This window comes from Barbus barbus, assembly GCF_936440315.1.
Source record: "Barbus barbus genome assembly, chromosome: 9".
Lineage (NCBI taxonomy): Eukaryota > Metazoa > Chordata > Actinopteri > Cypriniformes > Cyprinidae > Barbus > Barbus barbus.
Genome location: NC_136737.1, coordinates 23,171,678 through 23,185,433, shown reverse-complemented (window position 1 = coordinate 23,185,433; position 13,756 = coordinate 23,171,678). Strand labels below are relative to the sequence as shown.

The 13,756-nt window shown below is 38.4% G+C and overlaps 1 protein-coding gene across 5 annotated transcripts in view; it reads right to left on the bottom strand.

The window, feature by feature from the left end:
- LOC306875528 (gamma-adducin-like) overlaps positions 1 to 13,756 on the bottom strand; it is an 86,108-nt gene that overhangs the window by 8,586 nt on the left and 63,766 nt on the right. For all 5 annotated transcript variants that reach the window (XM_079426167.1, XM_079426169.1, XM_079426170.1 and 2 more), the window contains 9 exons: positions 12,106 to 12,244; positions 10,293 to 10,444; positions 9,733 to 9,813; positions 5,768 to 5,917; positions 5,495 to 5,638; positions 4,475 to 4,573; positions 3,282 to 3,455; positions 2,196 to 2,447; positions 446 to 562 (listed from right to left, as the gene is read on the bottom strand). In XM_079426167.1, the coding sequence (XP_079282293.1) occupies positions 446 to 562; positions 2,196 to 2,447; positions 3,282 to 3,455; positions 4,475 to 4,573; positions 5,495 to 5,638; positions 5,768 to 5,917; positions 9,733 to 9,813; positions 10,293 to 10,444; positions 12,106 to 12,244 (1,308 nt within the window). The remainder of the gene's footprint in view (positions 1 to 445; positions 563 to 2,195; positions 2,448 to 3,281; positions 3,456 to 4,474; positions 4,574 to 5,494; positions 5,639 to 5,767; positions 5,918 to 9,732; positions 9,814 to 10,292; positions 10,445 to 12,105; positions 12,245 to 13,756) is intronic.

Here is a 13,756-nt window from a genome sequence, read left to right as displayed (position 1 = left end):
AAGATCGATAACCATGCTCAAGTTTTTACAAACCTGTATGAGTTTCTTTCGTTTGGCGAACAAAGATATTTTGAAGAATGTCAGCAACCAAACAGTTGACTGTAGTCATTGACTTCCATAGTACAGAAAAAATACCACAGGAGTCCATGGCTACAAGTAGCTGTTTGGTTATTAACATTGTTCCAAACATCTGTTGTGTTCAACAGAAGAAAGAAACTGATGTTTTGAAATGGCATGAGTAAGTAATAATAAGTCACAGAAATGCTATTGTAGATTTTTTTCTTTTGTATTTCGAGAAAGTGTGAACGCAAAAATGGTAATGTAATAATTTCGGTCACCTATAGAATTTTACTCAACTAAGATGACTTGCACTTCTGAGAGCCCCGGAAATGTGAAAAGGATCCTTGAGCGAGTTTTAAACCATCTGATCGCACTCATAGCTCACCTTATTTCTCTTCTCCAAAACGTCACTGGGGTTCGTGTTCAGAGGAACAAATTGGTTGGGATCTTCAATGCGGATCGGAGTCCCGCTGGCGTTTCCACCGTCATCGGACTTCATCCACTGCAGAGGAGGAGTATGAGAAAGAGATTTAGTATAAAATTCAGGAAAATAAATACAGGCTGAGATTTTGAAGCATTTGAAAGCATTCAGAGTCAGCGTAAAAGTCTAGGGACTGCTGTTTTGAAAGAGTTGCCACAAAATGTTGAACTCATTTGTTGAAATCACAAATTTCCGCCATGAAAACATATGCATAAATGTCTAGTTTTGAAATTGATTTTATTGAACAAAACTGTTAAAATACATAATGTATAAACAATAGAGCTAATGTACATTACGCATTATAACAAATGCCTGCAGAGGGAGCCAACGGCCTGACAATTGTTTTACACTTTACTGCTTTATCTAATCCATATTGACCAAACAACATTTCATTTAAATGTCTGCTTAATCTTTAATCAGTTAAAGTTAACCACTTAATCAGAGCTGCTCTGAGAGTCAGATTCACCAACATTTCACCATTTTGGTTGATAAAAATTATCATCATATATAAAAGTTCACAAAAACCTCTCAAAATAAAAGTTAGGTTTAACTCAAGACAGAAATATATATTACAGCAGTACAGTAGATTGTACTTCTCAAAATAAACAATAATAATAATTATTTTATAAGTCACAATTTTTTCCTGTTTTAATTTTAACAGAGAACCTCTGCAGTGCAGCAATTTGCCAAAAGATAACTGTTAAAATCGTCATTTATTTACATTTTAAGATTAACTAAAGGATTAATTAAATTGTTAACGTCGTATGCCTTTAATTTGCATTACATCAAATTCAGAAAATTAAAACAGACATCAAACATTTCTAACAAAAGCATTTCTTAGTACTCAATTGTAAAAGGTTTAATAAAAAATTTAATTTTTTTAAGTTTTATGAATGCAATGCATACACGTTTTTATTCGAATTTAATTAAACCATTAAAATTGAATTCAGGAAAAAATTAAAAAAAAATTCATATGGCTCCAAAGATGTAATATTTGTTCAGCTTTTAATAAATTATTGATAAATTGTATACGTTTCATGATTTCAATTATCTAGACATGCTTATTAATTAATTAATTACATTTAATTAAACCATTAAAACAGAAAAAAAAACAATTTGAGAAATTAAAACAGAATTTGAAAAAAAAGGATGTTATAAGGTCTCCAAATTGTGCGTTTTGTTAAACTTTGAATAAATTGGATAGGTTTCTTTATTTCTATTAATCAAACATGCCTTTTTTTATTTTTTTTAAATCAAAATTTACTTCATTTACTTTAACCATTAAAATGGAATCCAGAATAATTAAAACAGAAAAACATGGAATGCAGGATACTTTCATAGGGCCCTAAAAATGCAGCCAAAGCTGTAATACTAAAGCCTTGACCACTAGGGGTCAGGACGGAACTGTGTTTGGCACCAGGCTTGAAGGCAGTCAACTGACTTAAGTTCTATGAGGCTTTAAAAGTTTCTGTGATGACAGAAATATGAGTTAATTTAATCTACTTCCAGGTATGCTCAGGAAATAACCACTTACTTGCTCGTCCACAAAATCCTCCCTGATAAGCAATCCCCACTTTTTTTTCATTCAAAAGGCTTTTAAAAACTGGACTGCCCAAATCTCAGATGACCATAACAAAGATGAACTGAGCCTCACCGTGGTCTTGGTGCGTCTGTTCTCCTCGCTCGCCCCGTCTGACACGTTCACCTTCATGTAGCAGTTGGGTGAATTGAGCCAGCGTGTTTTCTCTCTCTGCTGCCGCTGCTGCAGCAGCTTCAGAGGGAAGCGTGGAGTGTCGTCGTCGTCGAACATGAACGCCGTCACTGTCGCAGGAATCTCTACTTCGCTCTTGTGCCGCAGCTTCTCCCGCACGATTGGGTGCCGGTACGTGTAGCCTGTCCTGTAACCCTGAAAGAAACACACAAATCTTTAGAATATACATCAAAAATAGAAAGTATGCAAAACTACTTTATAGTAGAAACAGAAAAAAAAGCTTGCAAAAGAACAAAATCCATAAATACTATGAATACATAAAATCACAATTTAATAAACAGAAAAAATGAAAAACTAGTTAAATTCTAGTAACTATAAGGACGAGACCTATTCTTAAATAATTTAAATGCCTTTTATGAATGAGCTTAATGAATAATTCAACTGAATTGGTTTATATAATCAGCCTCTGCTTGGAAACGGACTTTGCAGAAAGAAATAGCCAACTACAAAAAGCGCTTTTTTAAAAGTCCATCTGCATTTCAAGCACATTATGTAACCGAACTCCCCAGCAGAAGCAGGAAAACCGTATCGGCTCACTGAGAGCTGGTGACGGCGGCTCACTGAGCGACACACCATATCATTATCATCTTCCACATCACTCCATTCTTCTGCCGCGGCCGAGAAAACAGACTTTCCACATGCCTGCGTTCTTCCCTATCTCACACGGACAGAGAGAGAGAAAACAGCACGTCTGCACAGCTGGAGAACGAGACTGTCAGCAAGAAGAGAGAGGAGTTTTGGCTCTCTCTCTTTACGCCTATCTGCCTAATAGGAGGAAGGAGGGCGGAAAAAGAAAAAGACAAAGACGAAGAAAGAAGTGATTTTCCAGTCTCTCCGCTGTGATTATTCCTCTCAAACACAGCTGGACTGGTAGTAAGTAGTCATTTAGCAGATGCTTTGGGCTGTTTTTGGCTTGACAGCTTGGTCTAAAGCGAAGTTGCGCTGTATCTGTATCACACAAGCACTTACCAGGTTGTCCAGCATTCTCATGAGCGACTCAAACTCCAGCTCTCCCAGCCTCCACTTGTGCTGAGAGCCCATGTTGACCCCGGCTTCTGCCACCCCTTGCGTCCGAGATTTGTACTTCTCCAGATCCAAGACGATCAGGTTCTCCACTCCTCCAGCGCACGAGAATGCATTCACCTACAGAGAAATGTGCAGATATTTTACAGAAATCTATTGGCTTTATTGATATTTACCTGCTGTATCAGCTTACAGACATACAGATTCAACATTTAGTAAACAATACAAACTTATTATAAAACAAAAACAAAAATTTGATTAAAATTAATCTTCTAATAAGACTGTAGACGATGCTGATACAGTAGGATGGAGTCTCAGTGTAAAACTACTACTACTAATTATTAAAATTGTATTTTTTAAGGAACATTTAACCTCTATTGCACAGCACTTTGCCTTAAAATTAAAGGGGTTGTTTAACATTTAATTAAATTACCAGAAAAAAAAACACAACATAGAATTTCTGAGAAAAAAACAAACACACAATTATTTAAACCATCAATACAGAACATAGAAAAAAACCTGGGAAAAACAAACAAACAGAATTTGTTAAAAAATAAAAATAGAAAAATAAATAAGCATAAAAAAAAATAAAATAAAAAAAAACATTTTAACTTGATAAAACTTAATTTGTTAATTTATTTTTAATTCGTTAAATTGCATACATTTCATGATTTCAATTAATTAGACATGCTTTTTGATTACCAAAATTGAATTGAACTATTAAAGCAGTGCCCAGAAAAATTAACGAGTAATATATAAAAAAAAAAAAAAAAAAATTCTTAATTTTTTCTGGGTCTTACAAAAGAAGCCGTTCAAAGTTTGAGCTTCATTTGTAATGATTGCCTCATCACATTAAAACTTGGGCAGACCAAAAACATGTTCTACAGACAAGTTAGTGCTACAATACTAACACGTTGGTTGCTATTTACCCTTCAATAAATGCCTGCGAGTCAGTCTAGTATGGCCTATAAGATACCTTGTATACACAACTTGGTATAGTGATGTTTAAATGCACTACAGCCATCAGAATTACCCAGTCAGCACCAGACTTTCTATTAGCCATGTGTACCTTTGTGTTTAAAAAGCATCACAAAAATCCAATAAACTGTAAAAGTCTAGGAGAATTAAGAAAGTTTTACCTGTATTTCACAGGCAAACTGAGCGTTGTAAATGTAGTGAAAGGCCTCTTCAATGGTCTCCCCGAGAGCTACAACCCCATGATTCCTTAAAACCAACACCTGCAACACACACAACACATACGTAATTATTTTGCACATTTACAAACTGCATTTTTCACTTTCGTTTCCATCCAAAGTCACGGATTAAACTTGCGCGCAACATTGGAATATTGCGAATAAAGCATCATTTCCATCCAGTGAGTTGAAGAAAAAAAAATTGTCACTGATTAAGTTGCGCTAAACATTAGGAAGAAAAATTACATTTGCCGCAGTAGGAGAAGGCACTGTATATAATAATTTTTGTATACAGTAAATTACGAACTTCAGAGCGCAATTTTATCTTATTTTCCGAACCTGCTGTTTGGGAACGCAGTTTTGGGAGTTAATTATAACGAAGCATTTGACTTAAAGTGACGCTGCAGGTGAATGACATCAAAGTTGTAAGTCGAATACACCTAATGCTGTCTGCTAGACTAAGCGCGCTCATTTTTGCGTGTATATGATTTTATTTTTACCACCTGCGAACTCACAAAGAGCTCATAAAAAGCAGTTTACCTCCTTGTTTGCCCTCTGCTCATTTTTGCTTTGAATACGCCGCTTGTTCTCTTCATGAAATGATGTCGCATCTTGTCATTACTTCCTGTTTTCGGTTTGTTTAAAAGTATTTGGTCTATGTTCCGTTCATATTTCATTTGAACCGCACCAGAGTTCGTTTGGAAGTTTGGTCCACATGGCAGCATTCACACTTACTCAAATGAACTGCACTAACAGAGCAATCGCACCAGAGTTTGTTTTAATTTAACCAAAATACGACAAGTGTGAACACACCCTTAGTTGAATGCATACGTTTTTTTTGTGCATTTTTAGAATTTTTGCTCATCTTGGTGTTTCCATTCAACGTATTTTATGCGATATCCCAAAATGCAAATAAAAATAGGTGGATGGATACATAGCTAATGACAAGCACAGGAGGTAGTTCACCTTCGTTGATGGTCCGAGGGCTTTCTGCAGCTCTATGCGCTCCTCTTGCTCGTCCAGACTGCCTTGGTAGTTGTAATAGGCAATGTCACCCAGGATCAGAGCTTCCTGAGAGATGGGCAGAAGGCCGCACTTCATAGACGACACCTGACATGGCAGAAGAGATCAGTGCAAGTCATGGTGATTTACAGTTATAATGTAAATTTCAGCTACATATTACTTTGGAACTGTTAGAGCATGTGGAGCAGAAGCATGTGTGACTGCACGGACACTTACGGCAGCAGCGGCCGGTGTGCTTATGTGAATGACGCAGCGCACGTCGGGTCTCACGGAGTAGATGGCAGCGTGAGGGCTGAAGCCAGCCGGGTCGATCTGCAGGTTGGTGGAGCCCTGATCGATCACGTCACCGAGAATATTCACCTTCACCTGGAGAACCAAAGAAACACAATGCAGTTTATCACTGAAGATGATTGTAAAAATGTAGGCTAGAACCCTCCTAAACCCCCAAAAACTGTGAGGCTACACAAGCTTTATTAAAGAAATTCATATTAGCACAGATACAGCATCTGATCGCTCTTTATTCCCACATCCTACACTCTCACTCATTTCCTATTAATGCTGACACTGTGCACCTCAGGAAGGAACCGTCATCTGAGATACACTGAGAACCGGTGGATGATTCGGTTAACATTTTAAATAAGCCTCCAGTTCCTGGTATCGTCAACAGATGATGACCAATGGGGAAATACTCCAGGAAGTTTACAGCCCGATTAAGCTGATTTACACTAACATTCAAAGGTTTGGTGTCAGTAAGATTTTTGTATTAAAAGGAATTAATACTTTCTCCAGCAAATTGATCAAAAGCGACAGCAGAAACTGTAGAGAATTTCAATTTCGAATAAATGCTGATCTTTTAAACTTTTTATTGAGCATAAGAGAGCTTAAAAAACTTTTAGTGTTAACTAGTATTAACATTATTCATAAATCATCGGTTGTGTGCGAGTGAATGAAGGTGCCTGTGCATGTCCAATTCTTCTAGAGCTCTGACCGCATATCAGATTGCATCACATGCTTGCCCTGTAACAGGCCACCCAACATGTCTTTCACATGCTTGTCAATGCCACACCCCATATCACTACCAGCTTAAAATAAACACACTGTCCCGCTGCTGTTAATGAGCTCAGAATGACATCCAACCTCATACAGATCATATTTATACACACAGCTACTAATATCATACGACTGTTCTGACACAAAAACACACTCCCATCTTCCTCATGCAATTCTTACTGCAGCGGTTACTAGCACATCCCCACAGGAAATAGGTTCACTTTTGTATGGACATACCTGCTGTATTATGCCACCAAACTAATGCTAATGGACTGAAACCAGACCTAGCTGTTCTCTCATGAGATCTTGCGAAATCTTGCATCTCACTTGGAGAGAGAGTTGTAGCTTAAAGTTGGTTTTAGTTTATGATGTAATAAATGGTAAAAGTAGGGTAAATCCCTGAGGAAAACTAAACTTATGCTTTAACCAGTGTGTGGTTTGATTTCTGTTGTCATCTTGCTTAAAAAACAGTCCAGAAAAAGCATGAATATAGTAATCTTTATAAATAAAGCACATTCCTAGATTTTTAAGGAGTGAAAAACACATTTAACAGGGCACATAAAAAGCATAAAAAGGAAAAAACAAAACAACAAGTTACATTTCCTGTTACATGAACATTTGGATGGGTTTACAGCGGTTGCTCCACAGACATGAAATCTCATGCCACATTATGTAAGTGTTACAGTGATGCTTGCTTTAGCAAAACTTTACTAATCAACATTGCTCATACCTGCGGTTAGGGATTTGAACACATTTCTTAAGGTGCGGCCATATTTACTGTTCTTTGGCAGGTTTTCATAGGGAAAATCCAATCATTTCAATAGAAATCCAAGGGATTGGGAACTTCCCCCAGGCATTTTTCACAACAGGCTCAGATTGGATTCACCATGTTGACCAACAGAAAGCTGCTTGGTTTAAAAGTCTGTGTGAGATGTGCTTCATACATTGAAACAATGTTGACATTATATAATGGGCATTTTTAGCCTGTAAAACTTCGCCAATGTGTCCATATGTTTATTTTTAAGTAGTCTTAAACTTTGGTGCGTAACCCATCCTGCACAATGTGGGCCATGGACATCAATAATACCCCAAATTGAGTTTTTTTGATTGTACATTGAAGGAAAGGCCCAAGTGATTTCAAGAGACCAGAGGTTGTGTCCCAAATTACATACAATACAATGATACCATAGGTGCATCCCAATTTGCGTATTAATGCACTATTCTCTGCCGTTAATGTAATGTTGTTCTCTGTTAAGCGGGTTTAGTGAACTAATGAGTATAGAAGAGTGTGTGAACGTGAGTGATCGTGTAGAGGGTTAATAAAACTCTGACCCAGATTGCTGGCCTCGTTCCAGCAGGCACCGTCCCAAAGGCCACGCCCACAGAAGAGGAGAACTGGAGCTCTGAATGACTGTGTCAGCAACACTGAGATCTCGCTCTATCGCTCTCATACACACAGAGACAAAAAATCCTGTGTGCTCTGACTATGCAAAAGAGTTCAGTCTTTAACTCTAAAACACACCGTCCATGCAAACAAAATGAAACTGGACAAACCTGTAATGGCTTTGATCCATGCATAAAAAGGTCAACATGCACCTATTATAAATGACCAAAAAATCTCATCTGCCCTAATCCTGAAATGGCACAATGACTTTGTGTGTTTTTCATGACCGTGAAAAATGTGTTTGTGGCAGTAGTCGTAACTCAAGCCCAAACACAATTCAGCATAGCGCTGCATTAACAGCATTAGCCAGCACAAGAGTGCAAGTCAGACGCAGATGCTGCCGCCGCTCACCTCAAGCACATTCAATTCGGTTTACTGAGTCATAAATGCTGCAGGCAGGAGGACAAATGTGCTTCACAAATTTGTTCCAGTGTTAAATCACCTGATTGGCAGGAATTTGTCAAAACAGCATCCACCACGAGCAGCGTGTTAAAACTCATTAATATGCCAGCAGGAGAGAAAAACGCTCAAAAGCGAAACCTCAAGAACTGGTTTGATTCTATTCATCAACTATTGGGGTATATATAGGGTGCAAATGCAGTCGCACATGCTTGTATAAACTTGATATGTGCACTTTTGTTAAAGCTTTGACTTTAACAGAATCTGATTTGACTCCAGATCCAGTGTGAACAAGTGTAGACAAACACCTTGAGGGTTTTTGCACAAATTAATTGGTCCACAAGGTCGCAACAATATCTATGGCTTTTTCACGATAAAACGATAAACTACTGGAGATGAATACGAAAAATAGACGTTTGCGTTTATGAGCGCTTGTGTGGGTTAAGAGATACACGCAATTCTAGTTAAAATGAGTACAAAGACATTTTAACCGTTCGTAACTTCTGGAGAGATATAGCAGACACTGGACAAAGATTATATTTTCTAGTGCACTCTAGTGTTCTCTAGTGTGTTGAATACCTGTGTTCGCACATGCTCTCAAATGGTGTATTAGCCAAGTGTTCATGTCAAAACTTAAGTATACTTTGGCCTTTTTTGCTGGGGTTTTCCAGGACCAGGATTTAGAACCACCGCAATACGATTAGAAAATAATAAAGCATGAACAACTACAGGCACTAAAAGCCTCCGACGGACATGAACACACAGGCTAGTACAAATCCAAAACCCACTCTGAGATTTCAAAGAAATAACCGGCTGATTAAGCCCTCGTCAAACATTGGCAACGAGCACTGAGCTCAGTCAAGGTCTGCCAATGCATTCCCTCTGTGCACAGCACATATCAGACTGCAAAAATCCCAAGCGCACAGGAAAACACACATTAAGCTCTAGGCAATATTATTGTCTCATTAATAATTTAAACAAACTGCTAGAACACACACACACAAAAAATGCCAAAGCAGCACAAAATATAACCTGAAGCTATCACAACGGTAGTTATTATTGTAATTATTGACCATTTAATAAACATAATTTGTAACTGATAAATGAATTCCAACGGTAAGAATCGCACAAGCCTGAATCTAATCTATTTTAAGTCTTACTGGAATGTGAGTTCAACTAAAGCCACCACTCAAAGTGACCCCGGTAGCCCTGTGGTGTGATGCTCGAGCCGTTCCCAGAACCGCTATCAGGCTCTGCCATGATAATGCAAGACAGACAGTTTGTTTACCAGATTGGACGCAGAGGCCTCAGCGAAGGACAGTCCTCTGGGGATGATGAGTATATGATCCTGCTCCTTACTGACACGAACCTAGAAGTTAAAAAAAAAAAAAAAAAAAATAAGCAACTGTTTTTCCTCTACTGATCAAGTTAGCTCAGGGTTTCCTCATCTATTCCAACAGGCATCCAGATACTCAAAATTTGATATTTCCTTATTTAGCACACCTGTTAAGATCATCAGCATGAGTGCAGATGCAATAACAATAACTACAGCATTATGAAGACAAAAAGCATCTTTGTCCATTAACAACCATTGAAAAGTAGACGTGTAATTTAATAATAATTTGATTTGATAATGAATGGGAAAGCAGATATCTTTCTCCATGTATTAAACTGGGAGTGTCTAGTTAGTGGAACTATGTTTATCGCCTGCAGGAATGGATGCTAAACGCTGGATTACACAATGTACATCATTGACTTTCACTTCCTTGTTTTACAATATTGACACCAAAAACAAGTATAATATTTAATCTGTGGCAGCGATATTAATGATATAAAGCTGTGCCTTACAGTAACGTAACAGCTTGCGAAGTGGGCCCAACTGAACAGGTCCACTAGTCTGTAGAGGCTGGCAAGTTTACAGCGGATCTGTTTCTCTCCCTTCACCATAGTACTGGACTCCATGCTGAACATGTCGTTTATTGGGATCACCATGCCCAAACCTGAGAAAACAGAGCAACAAGGGACAATTCAAGAACAGGTTTGAACCATTTTATAAGATGGACTTCACTTAAATATTTATTAGCCCACTTAAGCGCACAAATTGAAATTGGTATTTCTATACTGCTGTCATGGGAAAATGGACAACAAACGAGTGTAAATCGAAACCTTGATACTAATCAAACTCAGACTAAATAAAGTGAGTGCAGTGTCCTGATTAACTGATAACACCCCGAGAGTGTCCATGAAACACTGATGTACCTGAATCTAATAAAGATATTTCAGTTAGACTGATGTAGTTTACACAGCTAAAAACATTGCTGTAATCAATTTACCGTAGCTTATTTAGAACCTTCAGGGATTCTGGTCATAGAACAGTAAGGAAATCCAATAATAGTTATAAAAAGAAAAGCTCAAATTCAGCTATACAATAGATCCAGCTACAATAAACAGTCAGCACTTCACATCTAGAATGCTCACAGACTTTTTAGAATGGCAGTTTGTATATTACAGAACTCTAGTTGCAAAAAACATTCTAGAAATCATTCTAGAGCTCCAGTTGCTTACGCATTCCATTGAGTTTCACTTGGCTACATGCTCCAGAACTCATTTCAGACCTCCAGTTATTACAAGTATCAGGAAATCATTCTCAAACTCCAGTATACTTTCCATTCCAGAACTCTCTCGAGCTCCACTTGACTAAACATTCCAGAATTCATCGTTAAACTCCAGTTCACCAAAGGGTTTAGAACTTAACCTTGAAAATTCTAGAAACTTCACGAACTTCATGACTAAATGTTCCAAAAGTGTCTCAGAACTCCACTTTACTAAACATTGCAGAACTCATTCTACAGCTTCAGTTGACTAAACATTTCATAACCCACCTTTGAGCTCCAGTTAACTAAACATTTCAGACCTCATCCTTGAACTTTAGATCGCCAAGTATTCCAGAGCTCTTTCCAGAACTATGCTCCGGAACTCATTTCAGAACTTGTTATAGAACTCCAGCTGGATAAATCTAGAGCTCAGTATACAGCAATGATTGAGAACTTCTGCTTTCAAAATCTCCATTGAACAGACCTCATGTGCGCAAATGTGGGTAGCCATTATTCAAAAACCACAACTGGACACATTTTAAATGGCCTGTTTTTGCAACTTTGTTTACATAAATGGTGTGGGCAAAGAGTGGATGGCATTGAGAGTTTTAGATATAAAAATTATAAAATGACAAAGTCTTATTTCTAAGTCTCATACCTTTTTCCATTATATGTCCTAGATTGTGCTCTAGATTTGTGCATAGTCTACAGACACCTATGGGATTTAAGCTATGACTCTGAATGTACAGAAAGCACTAAAAGGGGCTCACTGAAGTTCTGCTGATTAGTTCCGCATAGCAGAGCACAGAGAGAAAACAGATACATGCGTGGAGGGGCTGGATGGGGTGATAAGGGAGGAAGTAGTAAGATGAAAGAATGCAAAGGCTTTCCTGAGTCGGCTAGTCGTATTTCCTCCCTCAATGTCTGTTTATGGGAATATCTGATATTTAGCGACCTGTGTAACTCTGAACAGGTGGAGAAGTGGGGCAGTCTGGGACATCGGAGTACTGGAGGAATGTTGCAATCTGTTCCTGTGTAGATGAGCCACACTATGGTGTGATACTCACTGAGGGGGGAGGTGGAGAAGCCGGCGACGGAGCTGGCCATGAAGAAGTCTGCGATCTGCTGCAGAGCAAGCAGTCCTGTGGGGTTGTTCCCCTTGTTCATCTGTTCCTGGATCATTCCCTCCAACTCATCCCTAAACGCCTGAAAGAGAAAGAAAACACAGGATTAGAGATGACTCACACACTGTAATGAGAGATGGACACAGAGCCGTAATCCTCTCACGCTCCTGCATGTTTAAACCTTCTGTACTCAGTTTTTTCCACTTGTATCTTGATGACTAATTAAGTCTATTAACCCATAGGCCTACTCCACTTACTCTGAAGAGCTGAAGAAGACTCTAAACAGAAAAACAAGGTAGTGAAGGATGAAAGTACCATCTTAAATTCTTTGGGTACGCCCAAAATCCATTTTTAAGTCTACTGGAACAGTTTATTTTCAATGTGTAGGGAAGAAAACCATCCGGAACTGGTTTAATAAGCAGCACAAAGCTCTTCTGTATGAAGCGCTGTCATTCTACACACCTGCTTGGAGTCTCAGGCACAGGGTGATCAAAGAGCTCAGACCACAGAATGAATCACAGGATAAACAGACACTGACAGAGCACTCAAACTGACACAATGCCTCAGTTACGATGACTGTACGTTCTTACTTACAGATTACTTGGCATCAAATCTTTGAGAGATACACTATATTGCCAAAAGTATTGGGTCACCCCCTTCTAATGAACATGTTTGACTACTTTAGTCATTTCTATGAGTACAAATCTTAATGTTAAAGCATATAATGATATTCTACAGAATTGTGTGCTTCTAATTTTATAGCAACATTTTGGACAGGACCCTTTTCTATTCAAACATGACAGTGTCTCTGTGTATAAGACACGTTTCAAAAAGACATGATTGATTCAGTCAGTGTGGAAGAACTTGACTGGTCTGCAGAAAGCCAAGTCCTGATCCTAGCTGAACACCTCTGGTGTGACTTTAAATGTAGACCTGGAGCCAAAAACATATCACCAAACACCAATGACTTGTATAGACACTATAAAGACAAAAGTGTTGGGACACCCCCTTCTTTAAAACAGAAAAAGGCACTAACAAAACTGTGGCAACAAAGATGGAAACATAATTCATGTATTTAAAAATTGTATTTCCATCTCTGTTGCAACAGTTTTGGAAGCGTCTAAAATGACAGTACCCTTATGTACAAGTCATTGGTGTTTGGTGATGAGTGAAAACAGGATTCCTCTTCAAATCTACAGATTCTCTGTCAATTCTGGGATGTGTTTTTGGCTGATGTGTGTGTCCCATAAAGCACTTTAACTTGCCACCACAAGGGCATCCTAGTGCACACCACAGGTCTAGAGAGATTGAGCTAAAGAAAGTCTGATTTCCACAGTCACCATCGGCAAGCAGCCACAAGGAAGTGGGCATGGTGTGTGTGTATCCATGTGCAGGCCGTCCCTGCCAAACTCTCAGTGACTTTGTGTGTGTGTGGGTCAGTGAAGTTCATTGGGGCTTGATTTCCTAATCTAGGGTGAAACAAACTACATGGGAAGCAAATTAAATTGGCCCTCAAATTTGTTTGGATTTGAATAAGAGCCTCATTCAAACATACACTGGAAAAAAAGAGAAAGAAAGAAGCCATAAATTCATG